The 25710-nt window shown below is 38.3% G+C and overlaps 1 protein-coding gene across 2 annotated transcripts in view; it reads left to right on the forward strand.

Moving 5' to 3' along the window:
- The window catches only part of LOC137027625 (E3 ubiquitin-protein ligase RNF123), a 198078-nt gene extending 172585 nt beyond the window's left edge, over nucleotides 1-25493 (forward strand). For both annotated transcript variants that reach the window (XM_067395870.1, XM_067395871.1), the window contains exons 38-39: nucleotides 22255-22340; nucleotides 22692-25493. In XM_067395870.1, coding sequence (XP_067251971.1) covers nucleotides 22255-22340; nucleotides 22692-22791 — 186 coding nt within the window. In that variant the 3' untranslated portion in view covers nucleotides 22792-25493. The remainder of the gene's footprint in view (nucleotides 1-22254; nucleotides 22341-22691) is intronic.
- The last annotated feature ends 217 nt before the right edge of the window (nucleotides 25494-25710 follow it).

The raw sequence follows: 25710 nt of genomic DNA on the forward strand, positions 1-25710 counted from the left end.
ATATTTTCCAGTGAAAATTCTTATATTGGTCATACTGATGCAGAATTTGTGATTTTGAAGTTCAGTATCCACACCGGTGCGCAAGTTCTTCTTTATAAAAAGAAGCTTTTCTGCTTTTTACAGTGCAGTCTGTTTCTTTTATTGTCCAAGACATCGGATGCAGCACTGAACAGTCGTTCATTGTCAGTGCTTGTGCATGGTGCACACAAATACTTGCGTGTGGTTTGCGCAAGAGACGGAAAGCGAACTTGTTTGCCAGTATTGAAGGGGATTCTCATTTCTTTCAATTGGGATTTCTGCAAGGCATGCATCCATTTGTGGCATGATAGGGGTAATCCCAAATTCATGTGATAAATTTTCCTCCAGAACTTCTTTGAACATGTCAAACAGACATTTATCAAACAGATGTTCATTTTCCTTGCGCAACCTTTTGGCTATCGGGTTATCCTCTGGGTGGCGCACCGCGTCTTTTCCACTACTTTCGTCGCTCAAATCCAACTGCATCATGCATACTCCCTGCTTTTTGTCCGTATCGATTTCTGTATCGTGGTTCTAGCAGCATTGCGATACAATAAAGAAGTTCTGAGTCAATTTTAGCAAAATACATTGTCACCGCGTCTAAAAGTGTTTTTTACTCCCTGGTCAGTTTCAAGGCCCTTGGTCAGTAGCCACTTTAGTGCAACAATTGATGGAATCACATCCTCTACAGATGCTCCAGATGCACTCATCTCCCTCGTTATTTTCTCAAATGGATAAAGAATAGACACTATGTTCTCAATTTAGCACCAATGATGGGCAGTTGTGGGCAAAACATAATCTGCATTATAAGCTGAAATTGCTTGCTTTTGATCCAAGAGGCTTCTCAGCATATAAAAAAATACTGTTCCACCGTGTAATAACGTCTTGCTGAAGAATATTTGGTTGCATTCCCAGCTGAATTTGGACACTGCGAGTAAGCAAGAGGGGAATGCTTGAAGTGGCCAACTATTTGTCTGCATGATGCTATCACATCAGATATGCTCCGTTGACATAACAAGCCCTCTAATTGTAAAGTGCTATGCAGGGTAAACTTGTGACATCACTAGCCTCCATTGCCTTATTAATGTTTCTTGCATTGTCTCTGACAACTGCATGTACTTTGAAATTGTTTATTTTCCATGTTTCAAGCATTGTGTTGAATGATGAAGAGATCGCCTTGGTGGTGTGTAAACCTGTAAACTCTTGTGTGTGCAGCAATAGTTTTTGCAATTTGTATTCTTTATCAATCCATTGCCCTTGTGAGACTGAGCATACATGTAGGGCTTACATCAGAGCTCCAAATGTCAGTTGTAAAACTGATGGCTGAAATATCAGTGGCCAAGAGTTCGTGTACAACATTGTACATGTCTGGTAGGCATACGTCTGAAAAATATCGACGACTAGGTAGGGAGTAACGTGGCTCAAGGTTTCACAATGTCAAATGGCTAATTTTGTTGTAAATTGTTGTAAATAAAAATTATTACACATATACACATACTGTACACTTTTTTTCTTAAAAATATTAAGTAAAAGTACAAATCTTTAGTTTAAATATCTCTCGGGTAAAATACAAATTTGAATAGCACAACTACTCAACTACCGATGTTATTAACTAAAACAAAAACTTAATAATAATAATAATAATTAAAAGAAAACTGAACATTTAAAAGCCTTTTCAAAACATTATTAATAAATAAATGATAAAAAATAGCATACAAATAACACTAAGTAGTTTAACACTTTGCAATTCATTGCTGAAACTACTTAAACTCAAAGTATATGGAAAAGTTTTAAAATAAAAATGACAGATTGATCAGCAGTTGCTTCCTAAGTAGTTCACCATTTCACATGAACGAGCAAATTATTTTCTGTAAATAGCTTCTTTTTTTTTTCTGCTGGATTTGAATACTGCTTCTCTTTCCACACTTGACCTATTTTCATAGAATCTGTGTATCAGTGTTGTGACGTCCTAGTCTACGTTGTGCATCTGTTGGGTGTGTGTGATTCTTAGGTGCCATCTGGAGGGGGCGTGGCGACACACCTGCCACTTGTTGGATGCAGAGTTAAATGCCACTCAGACCGCTTGTTTGGAAGCTTTAGTTGAATGGTCACCTGGTTCCAACATGGCGCTTGATGGCCTGCATTGTGCCATGTCCTTCCTGGCACTAAAACGTTTCTTTATTTGTTATAATTATGTCTTTCTTGTGTAAAATAAATGTTTCTGCAAAGAATTGGAGCGTCTGGTCTCCTGTTTGTTGCAGCCTAAGAGCTGGCTGTAACAAATGGGGGCTCGTCCGTAAATTTGAAACCATGCGTTAATCACATTTATTACGATTTTCGTTTGATTCATTTGATTGTGTTTGGGATAAAGAAATCGGTAATGGTAGGAGACGGACGCAATAATCAAAGCAGTTTGTTTACATTTTCATGGGTAAGTGTGGGTAGATTACAAGATGAGATTTGATTCATTCCCCTGTTAGGCTTTAGCAACGCTAAACGTTGGTTAGTTGTTTTTGTTTTTTGTTTTTGTGGAGACTCCTGGGTTGAGCAAAAGCATGATCGAGAGATGGCTAAGGTAGTTAAAGAACTTGAATTTGAATTTGAAAGATTAAAAATGGACGATATGCTTAAATGACGCGAAATTGTATTATTACAGCTTAAACATGCTCAGCAGTTGGAATCCGAAAAGGTGTCTAAGGGAATTTGAGTTATAAGTTCAACTGATCGGTGAAGGTAAATTAGCTCCTGGAGGTGCACCTCTGAATGAAAGTTTTTTGTGTACATTCGATGTGGTAGGTAACTTAAAATTGCTCCCAAAATTTAATGCGATCCCGATGTTTTTTCTCCTTGTTTGTTTGAGAGTATTGCAAAGGAACGTAATTGGCCTGTTAACGTAATTAAGTTATTAAGTCTACCATTCTGAAGGTGTATGAATTAGTTCCAGAAGCGTATCACCAGCGTTTCAGGAATTGGCGAAAAGGAGATCGGCAAACCCATGTAGAAGTGGAAAAATAAAAGTGGATTTGTTGATGCCCGTGAAAGCCACCGAGAAAATTTGTCTCTGCAATGTTCACAAAAATTTGATGTGCCTCCTACTCAGAGGCTGGTTAACTTTGCATGTGGGAAAACTGATATGAATGTTTGCCATTATTGCTTAAACACGGGACATTGAATGTCCAGTGTTGGCAGGCAAACTGAGATCACGAAGTAAAAAGGTAAATTCTGCTCCTGCATTATTTATATTTGTCTTTCTTGTGTAAAATAAATGTTTCTGCAAAGAATTGGCATGTCTGGTCTCCTGTTTTTTGCAGCCTAAGAGCCGGCTGTAACAGTGTTGACAAGTGACTGTTGAGGACATTTTTATAGTTGACTGAAAAGCAGTCACACGTCTGGCCCAAAATGTTTTTTGTCTGGCTCCTTCGCAATAATTAGAGCCCTCACTTAAACCAGTTTCAGGATCTCATTGATATTAGGTAGAGACAACAATCTGCTTGGATATGAATAATTCAGCATTTTTTGTCTGGAAATGTCTTTGTCTTAGCATCCATCTCTTTTATTACAGCCCTAAATCTTAAATAGGCATCTCTCTGTAATATGATTTGATGTTTTAGTATGAAGTGTCTGTAAACATACCCATAAATTACTATGAATCGCCATGCTGTCTCCTTCAGAATTGTGTAGTTTACATGCAAGTATACGTTGTGTTCATGTTCATTAAATGTATAAAAGCAAAAATGGTCAAGAACAGCCACCATCCAGCTGTTTCTTAAATATCACCCCGGCACATATATATAGGTGCCCGTCAGAATATAAAGGTCATTTGTCAGCACTCTTTGTTGGGCACATTTGTCTCCCGCAGCGGGATGTCCTGCGGTCCACGTGTACTGCTGCAGCGGCTGAGATGTGAAATGTACATATTGCTGATGCAGCCTCATTTCTGCAGATCTGATAAATTGAACTGAAACAGCACAATTTTGTCCTAATTTGATGGATTTCAAATGTCACATTGGGTCACTGGGCTGTTCATAAAGGACAACCTGACTTTGTGTCAAAAAACGAGTATTGTAACACCAGTTTTGGTGACACCAATGAAACATTCTTAATATTAATAATAATAATAATAATAATAATTCTAAAATGAACAGACTAAAATCAGTTAATTATTTAAAAATTATTAACACCAAATATTTGTTTTCAACAATAACCCTATTTTGTCCGTTACAAACCTTGCTTCATTCTACACTTTCAAATGTCATAAAATCAATGTAACACTGATGATGTGTCTTAATGAAACCATATGGAAAATTATTGTAAACAATGTAAATTATTAACTTTTTGTCATTGTTAAATATATAATTAAAATAATAAAACATAAAATCATTAAATAGTCTATGTGAAAAAGAAAAACAAGGAAAATCTTGTCTAAAGAAAGTTTGAAAGGTGACGCCTATTATTGTTAAGTGATGTAGCGTAATGACCATAACCCTGCGAATGAAAATGAAATGACACAGCCTCATTTTTAAATGAGGAATCAGTCCAAAGATAATGACAAAAATTAATGAAAAATAATGCTAAAATGTAATACAACAGACATGCATTATTACATTTGGTGTTTTAATTATTATTTAATTATTTAATGATATTGTTATGTTGTTGTGACGAGCAGGGCGGGCGAGAGCCGTGAGGGAACGGCGCGAGGCCGGTGACGCGAGTGATAATGAGCGTCACCTGCGAGGCGTGCCGGCCTCGAGTCTCTCTCGGAGGAGCTCCGGAGGCATAAAAGTTGGAGCGACTACAATGAAGGACGAGAGAGGACCAGGCCTGGACTTTATGTTATGTTTTATTATGTTTGTGTGGCCGGCAGACGTCCGCGAGGGTCTGCCGGCATTACTTTCGTTTTGTTTGTTTATTTTATATTAAAGTTTTGTTGAATGTTAAAAAAAAAAAAAAAAAAAAAAAAATCTTGGTCCGGTTCCCCGACACACTGCCGCTCGGTCCTCAGCCTGCCAAGAGACTCTTCTTCGCGGTGCCATGCGGTGACACTGGACGCTCGGTGGACGGCCGATCCTCGACCGCCTCCTGGCGGCCAGCGATGGCTCCTCCGACTGAGGGCAGCCGGCAGCGAGTCCCCCGTTCCCTGCTCCTCCCCTTTATGGCGGACGGCAGCAGGCTCCGGCCCACGGCGAACGGCGGCGACTCCTCCGCTCCCTCTTGGACGGCAGCCACCCCACCTCGTCCCAGGGGCACGGCCTCGAGCTCTCCGTCCCACCTTTCACTAGGCTCCAGTACCACCGCCTCGGGCAGCCTCTCGCGGTCTTCACTCCCGCGCTGCCCGAACTCTGCAGCACCGCGATCCCCCTCAGCAGTGAGGGCTCTCCGACAGCATGTCCCTCCTTCCTCCCGGGTTTCGGCACCAATGTAACAAGGTTAGTAGATGTGGGAAGAAGGAGGCGGGAACCGGCGAACATTCAACAAAACTTTAATATAAAATAAACAAACAAAACGAAAGTAATGCCGGCAGACCCTCGCGGACGTCTGCTGGCCACACAAACATAATAAAACATAAAATAAAGTCCAGGCCTGGTCCTCTCGCATCCTTCATTGTAGTCGCTCTTCCTTTTATGCCTCCGGAGCTCCTCCGTGAGAGACTCGAGGCCGGCACGCCTCGCAGGTGACGCTCATTATCACTCGCGTCACCGGCCTCGCGCCGTTCCCTCACGGCTCTCGCCCGCCCTGCTCGTCACAGTTGTTATGAACTATTTAATTATGAATTTATTTATTTAATTATTTAATTTTGAGCCATTTTGCATATTGACAAGAAACAATGAAAACAATATTAATATTGCTTTTTTCAAACTGACCTTGTACCCTTTAACCATATTTATAATTAAAGTGATAGAAGCCTATATAGGACACAGCAGTTTGGAGAATGGAATATCATGGAATATTTAGGCATTTGTCAAATTCTGTTATATTTACACACGCTAGTTATATAATTGGATGCTACTGACAATTTGACAGAGAATCTTCATAACTAATTTTGGATCCTTTTAATTCTATTTTCATAGTAATAAACAACAGATTCAGGATATTATTATTCATCTTTTTTATACTGCCATCCACTCCTGTGACCGGTGTTTTTTTCCAATGTATCCCTTCATAACTATGATATTGTCTCATTTACATGGTGACCAGAAGGCTTTTTGTTTAAGGTCTTAAGGCAGCATATCTAATCATATATAGAGCGCTGAATGGTACTGTACAGCATCCATGCCTCTTTAGCACATTCGCTCTGACTGGAGAGGGATATATGACCTGCGGCATTAAATGGATGGAGCCGTCCGCTCATGCTGATCTCTGCAGGTTATAATTCCAAATTCCATTTACTGTAGCGATGGAGCTTTATAGCAGGTTTCACAATGAAACATTTTAAAATGACTCTTTTTAACAGTCAAATTACTCTGTGTATATTATTTAAAAATGTATATCTATATAAATTATAATATAAAATAAATAAAAATGAATACGAATAAAAAATGAATAAAAAATGTTGTTAAATCTTCAGAATCTCCCTCTGTCTCTCTCTGTCTGTCCCCCCTCTCACTCTCTGTCTCATTCTTTCTCTCTCTCTCTCTCTCTCTCTCTGTGTCATTTTCACTCTTGATGTTAGTTTAACCCTTTCATTGCTGTGTGCTTTTGCCTGCATTAAAGGATAATAAATTAGGCCTTGACTTTTTATACACATTTGAATGACAAAATAGGCATAGAACCTTTTCATTTGTAAGGCACTGACAATATAGTTTTATAATTAGTTAAACTGGGTAGGTTAATAATTAGGTCACTAAACATATAAAAAAACCTTGAGATTTATACTGGAAATAAAAAAATTTGCACTCATTTGAAAGATGACATGCAAGCCCGGATTGGCTAATCGGGAGCACCAGGAGAATTCCCAGTGGGCAGGTTTATTTAGCCGCGAGGGCCGGTGTTGTCATGGCACTGGGTTGAAATATGGATGCTCTAGAAACTGTGGACACGGCCAAATGTACTAAGCTGAGTAGCCTAACTTTTTCCTTAAAACCAGTCAGTGACGGATTTAGGCCTGGACGACATGGGCAACGGCAAACAACGGCAACGGCAAACAACGGCAACGGGTTTTTACCCCTCATTTGCACGTAATGTCAATGATATCATGTCACTCGGTGGGTAAATTAACCTGGTCGGGAGGGACTCGGAGTGTGCGCCCGGAGAAGACAAATCACTCAAAAGTATACAAGAAGAAGGGATGAGGCGACATCTATAGGGACAGCGGAACAAGTTCTAAATCAACGCTAAATTATGGTAAGGCAAAAGGACTAAGCCACTGGAGGCCGATTTAAGTAACGTAAATAAATAAAAAGGAAGAGGGGAAAAGATAAAGGCATGTATGCAGCTTACTCATATCGTAATAATAGTAGGCAAATAATAAAATATAGGGCCTATCACTTATGTTATGTTGCTTGCTATGCTATTATACATTGGCCAACAATATTCATTTTTCTTTTTTTAATAATTTTTTTTTAACTGCCTATTTTGGGGCATCATTAAATATGCGCTGATTCAGGCTGCGGCCCCTTTAAATCCTTGCGCTCCCTACCCCCGAGCTCTCGGCTATAAAACAGTGCATAAACAAAGTTCACACAGCTAATATAACCCTCAAATGGATCTTTACAAAATGTTCGTCATGCATGCTGCATGCATGCTTCGGATCATGTGAGTATAGTATTCATTTGGATGTTTACATTTGATTCTGAATGAGTTTGAGGCTATGCTGTGTGGCTAAAGCTAACATTACACACTGTTGGAGAGATTTATAAAGAATGAAGTTGTGTTTATGCATTATACAGACTGAAAGTGTTTAAAAATGAAAATAGTGATGGCTCGTCTCCGTGAATATGGTAATAAACGATGGCAACTTTAACCAACAGTACATTAGCAACATGCTAACGAAACATTTAGAAAGAAAATTTACAAATATCACTAAAAATATCATGTTATCATGGATCATGTCAGTTGCTCCATCTGCCATTTTTTGCTATTGTCCTTGCTTGCTTACCTAGTCTGATGACTCAGCTGTGCACATCCAGATGTCCTGCCCTTGTCTAATGCCTTGAACATGGGCTGACATCTGCAAATATTGGGGGCGTACATATTAATGATTCCGACTGTTACGTAACAGTTGGTGTTATGTTGAGATTCACCTGTTCTTCGTAGGTCTTTTAAACAAATGAGATTTACATAAGAAGAAGGAAACAATGGTGTTTGAGACTCACTGTATGTCATTTCCATGTACTGAACTCTTGTTATTCAACTGTGCCAAGATAAATTAAATTTTAAATTCTATGGCACCTTAAATTAAATTAAAATTAAAATAACATGAATTTTTAACTACAGCCACTAGATGGCTAGAGAATTAATCAATGGTTAACATTAACATTAACTATAAAAATAACTCTGTATCAAATTTTATCATTTGTACTATCATGGGTATTTGAAGATATTTTTGAAAAATACAATTAATTACAAGGTTGTAGAGAGCAGTGCACTATTGCAGACTTATATACTGAGATTTTAATTACATTATTTTAATATAGTCACTTATGAATTATAAAGTGGGCCGGTCTAAGGCATGAAACTCCAGGGCTGAAAATGAGTCCCAATCCGGCTCTGGTGACATGATATTCATCTAAATTTAAATGAATTCATGGATGTGGCTGTTGTGGTTCACAGTCATAGGGCCACCAGTCGACTCCAGTAAATGTGGCATATTCAAATGACGTTGACATATTCCTTTTACATTCACTCAGTTTAAATACATATTGCCCGTTGTGCACATTTGTCTTAAATGCACGGGGGTGGCGGTGGCGCCGGGGCTTGGGCCTGTCATCCAGCTATATTTTGTTGTTGTTGTAGTGTGATTCTCATTCTGATTGGTAAATCTCACTTTGGGATTGTGGGTAAGGTATCACCAGGTATTCTGCAGTTTGAAAATTAGACTTTACTTTTTGGCTTACATCACCAAGACCACCTTGTCACGAATCCATTCAATCAAACAAAATCAAGACTTTGTAAAAGGGCATAATATGGTCTCTTTAAGGTGTGGTCACATTAGCAAAATTTCCCATGCAAAAAAAGGTCTATATGCAAAATGAAACACAGTTCACACTGAAGTCACTTTCAAACCAAGCAGCTTTCTGTTGGTCAACAATGTTGAACCAACTTGAACATTATCAAAATCTGAGTGGGGAAATTTTCACCCTCACGCTAATCACGCGAATCTGCATGATCACACAGATTCTTATTGGAATGATTGGATTTCACCAGCAAAATTTTGCCAAACAGTAAATGTGACCGCACCTTAAGTCACACAATCCCAATCTTGACGTTGACTGATTACTCTGTTAGTTTGCACTCACAGACTAGAACAATCGAATGAATTGAGTAAAGCACATAGCATTTTTATCAGGCCACCGTGAACCAGAATGAACCAGGGCAGTCAAGGTCACTGTCTGCTCTTGCAAATTACCTTGGGATAGTGGATATCTTCCCTCATTGCTCAGACACAAGATCTGAAGGTAATAGCTCAGAAGAGACAGATTTGGGAGGGAGTGAATGAGATTTTAAGGGGCTTGTATTTCCTTCATCTCAGCTTAGAAACCAAACAGAAACCCAATCATTCCCCTTGAACAAAGTTTGACTTTGAGAATGGAAGGACATTGGGGAAGACCAGAAATATAAACAAAAGGCCCCATTCACGTCAGTGGACCGCACGAAAAACTGATGAAGAACCTGATAGCCCGGCTATTTGCGTAACTGAGGTTATATCAATGGTTTACTTTCCAAAATTGCTTTTGTCAGTACAGTGCCCTTTAAAATGAGCTGAATCTCTGCTTTCCGCCGCACATTCTGTTTTTAATCAGTTTGGCTGTGACGGACAGTTAAACTATTCATGTTAAAAGTATCCTAATAACTTTAACCTGTCCTCTGCACTTTTGGCTTCCTTTCGTACAGGTCTGTCAGAGTCAAGGACTGTCCGTCTACAACATGCAATCATTGAAAAAATTGTGGAAGGGGGTTTGAGTACTACAAAATATATATTGTTGTATAGATTGGGCAGCTGTTATGTTTGAAATAATAAGTTCTGCACATCATATATTATATTTTTATTTTATAATTAATCCTCTTTACTTATTATTAGGGGCCAAGCACCGAAGGTGCGGAGGCACCTATTGTTATTGTTGCCGTTCTTTTTTTTTCTTTTTTTTTTTTCTTCTTCTTCTTCTTCTTCTTCTTCTTCTTCTTCCGCTCTTGAAGTCTATGGCAGCCCATAGAACCGCTTTCGGGAAAGTTGTGAAATTTGGCACACAGTCAGAGGACAGTCTGACCTTTGTCCATAGCAAATTTGGAGTCTCTAACTCAATCCCTCTAGCGCCACCAGCTGTCCAAAGTTGCACTTATGTTTATGTTAATAACTTTTGAACCATAAGGGCTAGAAACACAATTCTTTTTTCCTCTTATTCCTTGGCTCAAGACGCACCATATGACGTCATTTTCCGTCATGAAAATTTTTCCGCCATTTTGAATTTTCTGAAAAACTTACTTTTTCGAACTCCTCCTAGGCCGTTACTCCGATTTTCATGAAAATTGAATCAGATCATCTTCAGACCATGCTGACAAAAAGTTATGGAATTCAAGTTGATTCCTCAAACTGTTTTCGAAAAACTAACGAACGAATTGTACGTAGTGCTTGCGAAAACAGAAGTAAGGCTGTATCTCCGCAACGCTTTATCGTATTCAGACCAAACTTGGTACATGTCATCACAAGCATGACCTGAGGTACCATGCAGTGTTTCGGCGCAGCGCCACCTACTGGTGCGGAGATATGAAAAATGGGTATTTTTGCTTATAACTTCTGATGGGTTTGTCCAAAAATCATAAATTTGGTCTCGTTGGATTCGGGGAATCATGCCGAGTCGAATGATATCCAATTTTCCCAATTCGGGCCATTTTGGCCGTCGGCCATTTTGAATTTTGTGCTAAAATGCTGTATTTTACGAACGCATTAACGTATCTTTACAAAACTTGGTATGGGTCATCAGCACAATGCCCTGAAGGAGCCTGAGAAGTTTCGGCACAGCGCCGCCTTGTGGTCAAAAGTTATAACAAAATTTACAAAAATGCTAATAACTTTTGACTGTATTCACCAATTGTAATGAAACTGGTCTCAGTAGATTCCTTGGGTCATGCTGAGAACAAATATATCAAATTTGCCATAGTCAGCTAAACTTCCTGTCCGCCATATTGTTTTTCTTTAAAAACCTACTTTTTCGAACTCCTCCTAGACCGTTGCTCCGATTTTCACCAAAATTGAACCGTGTCATCGTCAGACCATGCCGACAAAAAGTTATGGATTTCAAGTCAATATGTCAAACCGTTTTCGTATACCAGAGCAAAGAATTTGAGGCATGATGCAAAAACGACTCTTGAAGCTGTATCTCTTCAGTGCTTTGACATATTCAGACCAAACTTGGTATGTGTCTTCACAAGCATGACCTGAGGCAGCATACTCTGTTCGGCGCAGCGCCACCTACTGGAGTGGAGATATTAAAAATGCCATTTTTGCTTATAACTTCTGATGGGTTTGACCAAAATTCATAAATTTGGTATGGGTCATCAGGACAATGCACTGAAGGAACCTGAGAAGTTTCGGACCAGCGCCACCTTGTGGTCAAAAGATATAACAAAATTGACAAAAATGCTAATAACTTTTTTTCTAATTGCTCACTACTGCTGTTGGTCTGATGCTCCCAGCCATGTTGGCTTGCTTCTTGTGCCATTTTTGTGCTTGGCCCCGTAATTTCTGCTTGCAGCTATATTTAGGGGCCAAGCACCGAAGGTGCGGAGGCACCTATTGTTATTGTTGGCGTTCTTTTTTTTTTTTTTTTTTTTTTTATTAGGGGCCAAGCACCGAAGGTGCGGAGGCACCTATTGTTATTGTTGGCGTTCTTTTTTTTTTTTTTTTTTTTTTATTCTTCTTCTTCTTCTTCTTCTTCTTCTTCCGCTCTTGAAGTCTATGGCAGCCCATAGAACCGCTTGCGGGAAAGTTGTGAAATTTGGCACACAGTCAGAGGACAGTCTGACCTTTGTCCATAGCAAATTTGGAGTCTCTAACTCAATCCCTCTAGCGCCACCAGCTGTCCAAAGTTGCATTTATGTTTATGTTAATAACTTTTGAACCATAAGGGCTAGAAACACAATTCTTTTTTCCTCTTATTCCTTGGCTCAAGACGCACCATATGACGTCATTTTCCGTCATGAAAATTTTTCCGCCATTTTGAATTTTCTGAAAAACTTACTTTTTCGAACTCCTCCTAGGCCGTTACTCCGATTTTCATGAAAATTGAATCAGATCATCTTCAGACCATGCTGACAAAAAGTTATGGAATTCAAGTTGATTCCTCAAACCGTTTTCGAAAAACTCACGAACGAATTGTACGTAGTGCTTGCGAAAACAGAAGTAAGGCTGTATCTCCGCAACGCTTTATCGTATTCAGACCAAACTTGGTACATGTCATTACAAGCATGACCTGAGGTACCATGCAGTGTTTCGGCGCAGCGCCACCTACTGATGCGGAGATATGAAAAATGGGTATTTTTGCTTATAACTTCTGATGGGTTTGTCCAAAAATCATAAATTTGGTCTCGTTGGATTCGGGGAATCATGCCGAGTCGAATGATATCCAATTTTCCCAATTCGGCCATTTTGGCCGTCGGCCATTTTGAATTTTGTGCTAAAATGCTGTATTTTACGAACGCATTAACGTATCTTTACAAAACTTGGTATAGGTCATCAGCACAATGCCCTGAAGGAGCCTGAGAAGTTTCGGCACAGCGCCACCTTGTGGTCAAAAGTTATAACAAAATTTACAAAAATGCTAATAACTTTTGACTGTATTCACCAATTGTAATGAAACTGGTCTCAGTAGATTCCTTGGGTCATGCTGAGAACATAGATATCACATTTGCTATAGTCAGCTAAACTTCCTGTCCGCCATATTGTTTTTCTTCAAAAACCTACTTTTTCGAACTCCTCCTAGACCGTTGCTCCAATTTTCACCAAAATTGAACCGTGTCATCTTCAGACCATGCCGACAAAAAGTTATGGATTTCAAGTCGATAAGTCAAACCGTTTTCATATACCGGAGCAAAGAATTTGAGATGTGATGCAAAAATTACCCTTGAAGCTGTATCTCTACAATGCTTTGACATATTTAGACCAAACTTGGTACATGTCATCACAAGCATGACCTGAGGCATTATACAGTGTTTCGGTGCAGCGCCACCTACTGGAGTGGAGATATGAAAAATTGTTATTTTGCTCATAACTTCTGATGAGTTTGACCAAAATTCATAAATTTGGTATGGGTCATCAGGACAATGCCCTGAAGGAGCCTGAGAAGTTTCGGACCAGCGCCACCTCGTGGTCAAAAGTTATAACAAAATTTACAAAAATGCTAATAACTTTTGTCTATATTAACCAATTGTAATGAAACTGGTCTCTGTAGATTCCTTGGGTTATGCTGAGAACATAGATATCAAATTTGCCATAGTCAGCTAAACGTCCTGTCCGCCATATTGTTTTTCTTTAAAAACCTACTTTTTCGAACTCCTCCTAGACCTTTGCTCCGATTTTCACCAAAATTGAACCGTGTCATCTTCAGACCATGCCAACAAAAAGTTATGGATTTCAAGTCCATATGTCAAACCGTTTTTGTATACCAGAGCAAAGAATTTGAGGCATGATTCAAAAATGACTCTTGAAGCTGTATCTCTTCAGTGCTTTGACATATTGACACCAAACTTTGGAAGTGTCATTGTCACCTCACTCTGACCATACCACAACAATTTGGACACAGCGCCACCTATTGGTCGAAAGTTATGAGCCAGTAAATCCTCATTTTTGATCATTTTTCAGCTCTTTTAGCTAAAATGATCTTAATAGGTCTTTAATTGCTCACTGCTGCAGTTAGCCTGATGCTCACAGTCGTGTTGGCTTGCTTCTTGTGCTGTTTTTGTGCTTGGCCCCGTAATTGCTGCTTGCAGCTATATTTATTAGGGGCCAAGCACCGAAGGTGCGGAGGCACCTATTGTTATTGTTGCCGTTCTTTTTTTTTTTATTTTTTTTTATTCTTCTTCTTCTTCTTCTTCTTCTTCTTCTTCTTCTTCTTCTTCTTCTTCTTCTTCCGCTCTTGAAGTCTATGGCAACCCATAGAACCGCTTGCGGGAAAGTTGTGAAATTTGGCACACAGTTAGAGGACAGTCTGACCTTTGTCCACAGCAAATTTGGAGTCTCTATCTCAATCCCTCTAGCGCCACCAGCTGTCCAAAGTTGCACTTATGTTTATGTTAATAACTTTTGAACCATAAGGGCTAGAAACAAAATTCTTTTTTTCCTCTGATTCCTTGGGTCAAGACGAATCGATCGCACCCTATAACGTCATTTTCCGTCATGAAAATTTTTCCGCCATTTTGAATTTTCTGAAAAACTTACTTTTTCGAACTCCTCCTAGGCCGTTACTCCGATTTTCATGAAAATTGAATCAGATCATCTTCAGACCATGCTGACAAAAAGTTATGGAATTCAAGTTGATTCCTCAAACCGTTTTCGAAAAACTCACGAACGAATTGTACGTAGTGCTTGCGAAAACAGAAGTAAGGCTGTATCTCCGCAACGCTTTATCGTATTCAGACCAAACTTGGTACATGTCATTACAAGCATGACCTGAGGTACCATGCAGTGTTTCGGTTCAGCGCCACCTACTGATGCGGAGATATGAAAAATGGGTATTTTTGCTTATAACTTCTGATGGGTTTGTCCAAAAATCATAAATTTGGTCTCGTTGGATTCGGGGAATCATGCCGAGTCGAATGATATCCAATTTTCCCATATCAGCCATTTTGGCCGTCGGCCATTTTGAATTTTGTGCTAAAATGCTGTATTTTACGAACGCATTAACGTATCTTTACAAAACTTGGTATAGGTCATCAGCACAATGCCCTGAAGGAGCCTGAGAAGTTTCGGCACAGCGCCACCTTGTGGTCAAAAGTTATAACAAAATTTACAAAAATGCTAATAACTTTTGACTGTATTCACCAATTGTAATGAAACTGGTCTCAGTAGATTCCTTGGGTCATGCTGAGAACAAATATATCAAATTTGCCATAGTCAGCTAAACTTCCTGTCCGCCATATTGTTTTTCTTTAAAAACCTACTTTTTCGAACTCCTCCTAGACCGTTGCTCCGATTTTCACCAAAATTGAACCGTGTCATCGTCAGACCATGCCGACAAAAAGTTATGGATTTCAAGTCGATAAGTCAAAACGTTTTCGTATACCAGAGCAACGAATTTGAGGCATGATGCAAAAACTACTCTTGAAGCTGTATCTCTGCAATGCTTTATCATATTCAGACCAAACTTGGTACGTGTAATCACAATCATGACCTGAGGCATCATACAGTGTTTCGGCGCAGCGCCACCTACTGGAGTGGAGATATGAAAATGGATTTTTTTGCTTATAACTTCATATGGGTTTGTCCAAAAATCATAACTTTGGTCTCGTTGGATTCGGGGAATCATGCCGAGTCGAATGATATCCAATTTTCCCATTTCAACCATTTTGGCCGTCGTCCATTTTGAATTTTGTGCTAAAGTGCTGTATTTTATGAACGCATTCAAGTATCGTTACGAAACTCGGTATAGGTCATCAGAATAATGCCCTGAAGGAGCCTGAGAAGTTTCGGACCAGTGCCACCTTGTGGTCAAAAGTGATTATGAAATTTACAAAAATGCTAATAACTTTTGACTGTATTCACCAATTGTAATGAAACTGGTCTCAGTTGATTCCTTGGGTCATGTTGAGAACATATATATCAAATTTGCTAAAAGTTATGGATTTCAAGTCGATACGTTAAACCGTTTTCGTATACCGGAGCAATGAATTTGAGGCATGTTGTAAAACACACTCTTGTAGCTGTATCTCTGCACTGCTTTATCGTATTTAGACCAACCTTGGTACCTGTCATCACAAGTATGACCTGAGGCATCATGCAGTGTTTCGGCGCAGCGCCACCTACTGGTGCGGAGATAAGAAAAATGGCTATTTTTGCTTATAACTTCTGATGGGTTTGACCAAAATTCATAAATTTGGTATGGGTCATCAGGACAATGCCCTAAAAGAGCCTGAGAAGGTTCGGACCAGCACCACCTTGTGGTCAAAAGTTATAACAAAATTGACAAAAATGCTAATAACTTTTTTTTCTAATTGCTAACTGCTGCTGTTGGTCTGATGCTGCCAGCCATGTTGGCTGGCTTCTTGTGTCGTTTTTGTGCTTGGCCCCGTAATTGCTGCTTGCAGCTATATTTATTCTTCTTCTTCTTCTTCCGCTCTTGAAGTCTATGGCAACCCATAGAACCGCTTGCGGGAAAGTTGTGAAATTTGGCACACAGTTAGAGGACAGTCTGACCTTTGTCCACAGCAAATTTGGAGTCTCTATCTCAATCCCTCTAGCGCCACCAGCTGTCCAAAGTTGCACTTATGTTTATGTTAATAACTTTTGAACCATAAGGGCTAGAAACAAAATTCTTTTTTCCTCTGATTCCTTGGGTCAAGACGAATCGATCGCACCCTATGAATTTTTAGCCCTTAAAAATCACATTTGCTATAGTCAGCTAAACTTCCTGTCCGCCATATTGTTTTTCTTCAAAAACCTACTTTTTCGAACTCCTCCTAGACCGTTGCTCCGATTTTCACCAAAATTGAACCGTGTCATCTTCAGACCATGCCGACAAAAAGTTATGGATTTCAAGTCCATATGTCAAACCGTTTTTGTATACCAGAGCAAAGAATTTGAGGCATGATTCAAAAATGACTCTTGAAGCTTTATCTCTTCAGTGCTTTGACATATTGAGACCAAACTTTGGAAGTGTCATTGTCACCTCACTCTGACCATACCACAACAATTTGGACACAGCGCCACCTATTGGTCGAAAGTTATGATCCAGTAAATCCTCATTTTTGATAATTTTTCAGCTCTTATGCCTAAAATGATCTTAATACGTCTTTAATTGTTCACTGTTGCAGTTGGTCTGATGCTCCCAGCCGTGTTGGCTGGTTTCTTGTGCCGTTTTTGTGCTTGGCCCCATAATTGCTGCTTGCAGCTATATTTATTATTATTATTATAAATACTTGTTCTATTAATATGAATACTTGATCATTAATTGTATTTATTTCTTTTATATTTATTATGTTTTTATTTTAATGTCCGGCATTTTTCCTCTTTGTCGCCATCTCTGTTTGAAACCTGCGATTGCAGTCATTTGCGGAATTATTATCGTTACGTGCGTTGTGCCTCGGCACGGCTCAGTACGGATGAATTTAATGTTTGCTGTCAGTCATCGCACGGGTGTGGATACTGTACTTCAGAATCACAGATTGTAGTCTTGAAGTATGACCAATATAAGAATTTTCACCGGGAAATGTCATCTGAACAAATAAGTAACATTTCTGCCACTTTTGTTCTGACCAACTGAGGAAAAAAGCATTAGGCCAACAATAAATCGTGCTGCCAATGATGATTAAATCTAACGATCGCTTAGCCTGGATCATTATTACTGCGCTACAAATTATTATTACGGTTCAGCTTTGTTCTCAAATTGTTAAAGTTAACAACATCAGCATTGCGTGACTGTGTATTTAGTGTATATTAGCGTTACCTGTAGATTTCAATTTCTGTAACCTCTCTGCCATCTGAAGTCTTGTGCTTTTGATGGTTGAATCTCCAGTTGTCACTGATGATTGTCACAGTGTCAGATTGATGTTTACTTATTTCAGCTGCTGTGAGAACAGGCTATAAATGATCCGCTACAAGCAGCATCCTCACATGATAAAGCCGACTAGTCTGGACTCCTTCCTTTCTGTTTACGGATGTGACGTAATTACGTAAAGACGAACTGCTGCATGCTCCAATTTCCAGCGGAAATCTACCAGGTTGCTCTTATTATTATTACAAGCTTACCTTTGTGAATCGAGCTAAGATAAGGAGATAGTTTTAAACACTGGCTGGATATGTACTTGCTCAAAATTCGATTTTGGATAATTTTTAACCAAAAAAAGTTCAACATGATCAAATCAGTTAAATAGCAGCTATAATAATTGATCTGGCTAAAATATTGGTTTATCACTAATTTACACAAGCTAAAGTGAAATTGTTAATGGGAATCAGGGTGAAAAAGACAAATACACAACGATGATAGTATATGATTCTGGCTGGTTGGCAGGGATGTAGTCCTGGCTGCTCTTCTGTCATTGCAGGCTTTCATCCACACTCCCCATGAAATCAGTACGAAGAACTCAGTTAACACTTGCAGCCATGTTCCTCTCCTTCGCAGCTGAGGAAAGCCTTGGGATGAAAGGTTCGAGATTACGGGAGTCTTGTGTGACTCTGGGCCAAAAGAAGGAAGGAGAATATTCCTCACCATATGGTGTGGTTTCTTTTGGTATTATGTCTTTTGGGAGTCACGAGACCAACTGACAGCAGGAAATGTAGATTTTTGGATTAGATACAAATATATGTAGTTTTTATTGCTTGCCAAAAACCTAGTAATGCCCTAACAACCACATAGCAAGCAAATAACAACCAATTAGAACACAAAGTTTGCCCAGAAAAGCACCACTCATATTTTATTCAGGAAGTGTAAAAATGAACCTACAGTTGCTATAAATAATTCCCTACTTTTCTAAGATCTTATTTCAAGTTTAGTGCCACTTTAGCACAATAATGTCTTAGAGAGAGGTAGGTGTTTAATAAACATAGGTTCATTAAATCTTCTATTTCCCACCAAAAGGAAACAAGCATCTTAAGACCTTTGTCGTCTTTGTACATGTGTGTTCTGTTTTTTTTTTTGCTATTTCTGAAGGTTGTGTTCTCCCCGTGTTGAATTCATTATCTAGTGTGTTGTCCCCTTGGGATGAGTGGAAAATATTCTTTGCAGCTTTGTTTGAAATGTCATGTATGTTGAATACGTGACTGCTTTAATGTGCACGTGCGTAGTGTCCTACATATGAATAAGTAAACAGCATTTGAATGCAAAATAACAAAATACAACTTTTGCCTTCAGAACTGCCTTAATTCTTCATAGATTCAACAAGGTGCTGGAAAAATTCCTTATTTTTGGTTCATATTGACATTATGGCATCATGCAGTTGCTGCAGATTTGTCGGCTGCACATCCATGATGCGAATCTCCCTTTCCACCACATCCCAAAGCTGCTCTAATGGACTGAGATCTGGTGACTCTAGAGGCCAATTGAGTATAGGGAACTCACTGTCATGTTCAAGAAACCAGATTGAGATGATTTGAGCTCTGTGACATGGCGTGTTATTCTGATGGAAATAGCCATCAGAAGATGGGTACACTGTGGTCATAAAGGGATCGACAGGGTCAGCAACAATACTCAAGTAGGCTGTGGTGTTTCAATTGGTTCTAAGGGTCCAAAATTGGATATCCCCCACAATATTATACCAGCAGAAGCCTGAACAGTTGATACAATGCTTTCATGTTGTTTACGGCAAATTCTGACCCTACCATCTGAATGTTGCAGCAGAAATCGAGACTTATCAGACTAGGCAACGTTTTATTTTTTATTTTTTTTAATCTTCTGTTGTCTAATTTTGATGAGCCTGTGAGAATTGTAGCCTCAGTTTCCTGTTCTTAGCTGACATGAGTGGCAGCTGGTGTGTCTTCTGCTGCTGTAGCCCATCTGCTTCAAGGTTTGGCACCAACAACCATGCCACATTCAAAGTCACTTACAGTAAATCACCTTTCTTCCTCATTCTGATGTTCAGTTTGAACTTCAGCAGATCTTCTTGACCATTTCTACATGCCTAAATGCATTGAGTTACTGCCATGAGGACCACTGACAAAATTACAAAAAGTACTATATAATCTTAATTAAAGTGACAACTTCAATTAATCCCGAAATTAGAAATAGCTATTTTTTTTAAGAAATTCATGGATTTAGAACAAGAAGTACATTTTAATTTTTCATTTTAATTTTTGTGTGAAATATTCCTTTACCATGCTGTACTCTCTCCTGCCTCGACTGTGTAGTAATAAGGTTTACATATTAATGAGATGCTTGTATACTAATGAAGCTCCATCAGCCAATTGTAGGGGTCAGGGGTCAAGCGCAGTGCTACTAATTACAAAAAACATGCTGTGCAGGTAAAAATCTGTTCACTTGAATATTTATTAATAAGAAACAAAATGAGGTCTTTTGTAGCACAAAAAATCATGGTTAATATTGGTCCGCTGATACATACTTGGAAAATACTGTAAGTAGAACACCATCTGGACACATTTGACATTAGGGGTGACCCAATATCCCAAAAATTCACTAAAGAAGTGTTTGACTGTTCACTGTAGGATAAGATATAACATATTTCTATATTTAGAGATGAGTTTAGCTTGTAAATGATGACAAGTCATTCAATATATGATTATTAAAATACTATACTAATCACTATTTTAGCTGCTATAGTGCAAAATGGAAAATCTTGGAAAAAAAAGTACTGAATGGTGTGTGTATATATACGGAAGAAGATTAGGGCCAAGCAATAATAAAAAAATAAAACCATCTTGAGATTAAAATTGTTAAATTTTGAGTAAAAAAAGTCAAGATAAAATGTTGAGAAAAAACTCGTTAAATTTCGAGATAAAAGTTGAGATAAAATGTTGAGAATAAACTCGTTAAATTATGAGAAAAAACTCGTTAACTTTCGAGATAAAAGTAGAGATAAAATGTTGAGAATAAACTCGTTAAATTACAAGAAAAAAGTCGAGATAAAATGTTGAGAATAAACTTGTTAAATTATGAGAAAAAAGTCGTTAAATTACGAGAACAAATTAGTTAAATTACGAATTTGTTCTCAAAATTTAACGACTTTTTTCTCATAATTTAATGACTTTATTCTTAACATTTTATCTCGACTTTTTCTCGAAATTTAACGACATTTTTCTCATAATTTAACAAATTTGTTCTCGTAATTTAATGACTTTTTTCTCGTAATTTAATTACTTTATTCTCAACATTTTATCTCGACTTTTTTCTTGAAATTTAACGAGTTTTTTCTCGTAATTTAATGAGTTTATTCTCAACATTTTATTGCGATTTTTTTTCTCAAAATTTAAAGAGTTTTTTCTCTAAATTTAACAGCTTTAATCTCGAGATGGTTTTATTTTTTTATTATTGCTTGGCCCTAATCCTCTTCGTATATATAATATATATATATATATATATATAATATATATATATATATATATAAAATATACTCTGGCTTTTAATAAAACCTAAAATATTTAACATAAAATTAATTAAGTGGACCTATTATGTCCCTTTTATAAGTTGTAATATAAGTCTCTTGTGTCCCCAGAATATGTCTGTTAAGTTTCAGCTCAAAATATCCTACATATCATTTATTATAACTTGTCAAATTTGCCCCTATTTGTGTGTGAGCAAAAACACGCCATTTTTTTTTATGTGCCCCTTTAAATGAAAATGAGCTGCTTCTCCTGGCCCTCTTTCCGGAAGAGGTCGGAGCTTTAACAGCTCATGCTTCGGTTGCTCAACAACAACAAAGCAGGAGAATCTCACGCAGCCAAAATGAGGATTGTCAGTAATGGTGTTCAGCCTTACATTGTTCAAACCGGAGTCAGACACTCAGGAAGAACTTTTAGAATGCAACTGGACATTTCTGAACCGTTACTGGATAAATTTATGTAGTTGCTGTGGCTTGTTTGTGATGTCACCAACGCTGGAAGAAGCTCATTGTAGTCCTTACCAGCCTTTGTTGTAGTCCTTAAAAAACGATTTCTGTAAAATATGTCTCTTTGCAATAAACTTTAAGCGTCGTAACTTTGCAGAGGTTGTTTATGCCCAAACAGCAACTTCACACACTAACTAAAGTTAAAAAAGTGAAATCATAATCAACCACCCCTTTAATGTCCTTCTAGATATCATCTCTCACTAGTTGGTTTTCTGAATAGGATAATATTCATTCTGGAATGTCTTTCAGGACGTCAGCACACAATGTATTTGTTTCTGAAATGAATTTAATAACAATCTTTCTCCTTCACAGCCGCCTAGTGAGGACGATCTCTGCCCAATCTGCTATGCACACTCCATATCAGCCATCTTCAAGCCCTGCTCCCACAAATCCTGCAAGTGAGTAGTTGCCAACACACTATCAACAGCTCAATTCTTCCATTCATTCCTCCATTTAGTAGATTAACACCATGCCGTTAAATGCTTCTATTCATTACATACTGTATATAGCATAAATACATGCTGAAATATTAGTGCTGTTGTTATGCTTTGAAGATGTCATGGTACAAATATCATAAGTTTGATTGTATACATCAAAACTTGGCTCTCAAAATCGAAACACTTTGGTGGTTTGTGTTTGAGTCGCTTACAACGTTCCAGTGAAGCGTAGCACACGATAACACATGCTGTGACGTGACTCAGCACTCTTTAAATGATTAAATGTCACTCTCCCTCCCTCTTTTATTTCAGGGCCTGTATCAATCAGCACTTGATGAATAACAAGGACTGCTTCTTCTGCAAGGCCACTATCACTGGAGTGGATGACTACACCAAACCAGCCAGCTCTTAGTATGCCCTTCACACACACACACACAAACACACACACACACACACATTCGGTGTTCAAACATTGACATTATGTACACTTTCCCCAAAGACTTCACATATTCAGGTTGGACTCATACTGTTGCACCCATAGACCATCACGTCTATATACGGTCACCCTCCAATTGCTGTTGGTTCTGCCAGCATTACCCATCTGTGTTGGCGTATCTTAACATTTTGTCCTCTGATGAATGGAACAAGGCTTTGCAAGGCACTAGTTCTTCCAGGTGTCTTTGTGATGAATGAATGAGGTCCTGTTTAGAGCCGCCCGCTCATGGTGCTTCTGAAGGAAGCTGATGGTGATGGAGAGGAAAACTGCTGGGAAACATCTAATCTCTCTTGCCTCTGTCTCAGTCTCTTCTCATTTCTTCTTGGCTCATGTTCTCATCTGTTTTCTAATTTCATCTCCTCTCTTTTTGTCTCAAATATTATAGTCTCCTCTTTTCTCATCTCATCTGTTTTCTCACTTCGCCTTCTCTCATCTTGTCCCTTCTCATCTCCTCTATTCTCATATCACCTTTTAGTCTCAACCCACCTTGGTTTGTCTCATCTTGTCCCTTTTCTCTTCTCTTTTTGTCTCATCTCATCTTCTCTCCTTTAGTTTCTGTTCATCTCCTCGCCTTTTCTGTCCTTTTATCTCATCTATTTTAGTCTCCTCTTCTCTCAACTGTCCTCACAGTTCATCTTGTCTCATTTTGTCTCTTCTCATCTTCATTTCATCTCATCTCCTCTGTTCTCCTAACTTTAGTTTTGTCCTGTCTTTTCTTTTCCTTTCTTTGTGTCTTCTCATTTTGCCTTTTGTCTCATTTTCTCTCCTCTTGTTTAGCCATTGTTCATCTTCTCATCTGTTTTCATTTTGTCTCATCTCTCTTCTGTCCTTTAATCTCCCCTATTTTCCTCATTTTTTTCTTGCTCTGTCATCTCATATTTTTTCTTATCTTAATATCCGTTTCAACTAATTTCTTCTTCTCTCTTTTCATCTCATCTTTTTTAGTCTCCTCTTTTCTCCTTTGTTTTTCTCACATCATGTCTAGTCTATCTTGCCCACTCTCACCTTCATATCTCATCTTGTCTTTTCTATTTTTCCATCACATTTTAATCTCATCTCATCTCTTTTTCTTAGTCTCATCTCATCTTCCATTGTTTAGTCTCTTCTCATTTGTATTTGTCTCGTCTCATCTCATCTCATTTCTTCTCATCTTGTCCTTTCTCATCTGTTTTATTTTAGTCTCATATAATCTCTTCTGTTCTATTCTCACAAACTCTGGTTAAAATAGTATCATATCATGAAGTCATATATAAACTTGATACTAGTGAGACAGTTTTTCACATCACTCTCTGTATTTGCTAATATTTTTATACTCAAAACTGACAGCCATATTTGACACAGGTGACAATATGTATCACACTAAGCAGAACCTACAATCACTTGTACATGATTTTCTACATCAAAAGAAGCAAGCAAAAAGAAATGCATCTACGCAAAGCTGTTACACCTGTCATACAGTATATGTAATAAATGTGTTTTATTAAGGATTTATAAAGCATCATACAGGATAAGAAGACCAGTTTATTTCAGAACAATTTATATGGAGACAAATGCAGTTTGATCCATGGGACAGTGATAACAGTTTGTTTTAGAGAAATGCTTTGATTCCGCACCAACACTTGTTCGTTCTGCTCTCCGCTATGTTTTTTTTTTCCCATTCCGATGGCTTTCACGTTTGATCCGTCTTTATAATGGTGTTTGTGAATGTTCTCAAAGCCTCAGCCTTCTTCATACTAAGATCTTTCCTTCAGTCTGTTCCATTAGGAGTGCCTAGACTGCTGTTTTTGTTACTGAACACCAACAGACATCTAGATTTAAGTGCTTTGCTGTTGTGTGCATGGGGTTAGCTTTCCCAGAATCCTTTGCTAATGGATTATGTTGCAACTTGCACTCAGAATCCATTGCCTCACCACAGTTCCCTTATAAAAGGATATTCAGCTATTGACAACAGCAATTTTCTACACCGAATAAAAGTGTAGTGGTGTGACCCATTTTTAAAAATCCACAAATTATTAGATGGAGACAGATGGAGCCAAGATTGGTGGCGGACCTCAGCGTTGACTGTCAAAATACAATACGCAATTGTTAAAACAACTTGTATAGGATTCCTTCCAAAGTTATTATTCGCTTCTTACTAATGCACACAGACTGTTTATATAACACACAGCCAATTTGTTATGACCGATAAGCCACTGAACTTCCAAACACTGCATAGAACTGATAATAAGTATGAAATATCAAAACCAAAAGAGTATTTGGGTCACTACTTCTCTTATTTGGACTGTTAAGCATTTCTCACAGTGTGGTGTAATATTGTTTTTAAAAAGGGGGTGCATGATATGAATTTAGGACCCCTCTCTATTGTTATTGTGTGTGTGAGTGTGAGTGTGTGGGTGCGTGTGCGTGTGTGTGCGCGTGTGCGTTTGCGGTGAGCGTGTGCTGACGACTTTAATTTAAGGGTTTCCACTCTCAGGCATCTGCTATTGTTGTCAAAGGGAATTTTTAGATTAGTTAAGCAATATTTAAAGGACTGTTGATGTTTTGTTTTGTTTAGAAAGAGAGGACATTGCAACTTTTGGTTCTTTCACTTTTGTGAGAGTGTACATGTATTGATGTAATATTACCATTAAATTATTTATCCTAAATGTTGTCTGGTTTGCTTACTCTGTAGGCACTTTCAAGGGTACATACTAACATATTTCATTATTAAGCAAGTAATAGTTAGATGTGTCCCACATTCATTCAACTCTGTTACTACATGATTTCCACCCTTTTTAAAGAACACTGAACAGCCATTTGGAACTTTTCCACAGCATGATGAAAGGTAAGTAAAAT

Source organism: Chanodichthys erythropterus, chromosome 10 (genome assembly GCF_024489055.1).
Source record: "Chanodichthys erythropterus isolate Z2021 chromosome 10, ASM2448905v1, whole genome shotgun sequence".
Taxonomy (NCBI): Eukaryota; Metazoa; Chordata; class Actinopteri; order Cypriniformes; family Xenocyprididae; genus Chanodichthys; species Chanodichthys erythropterus.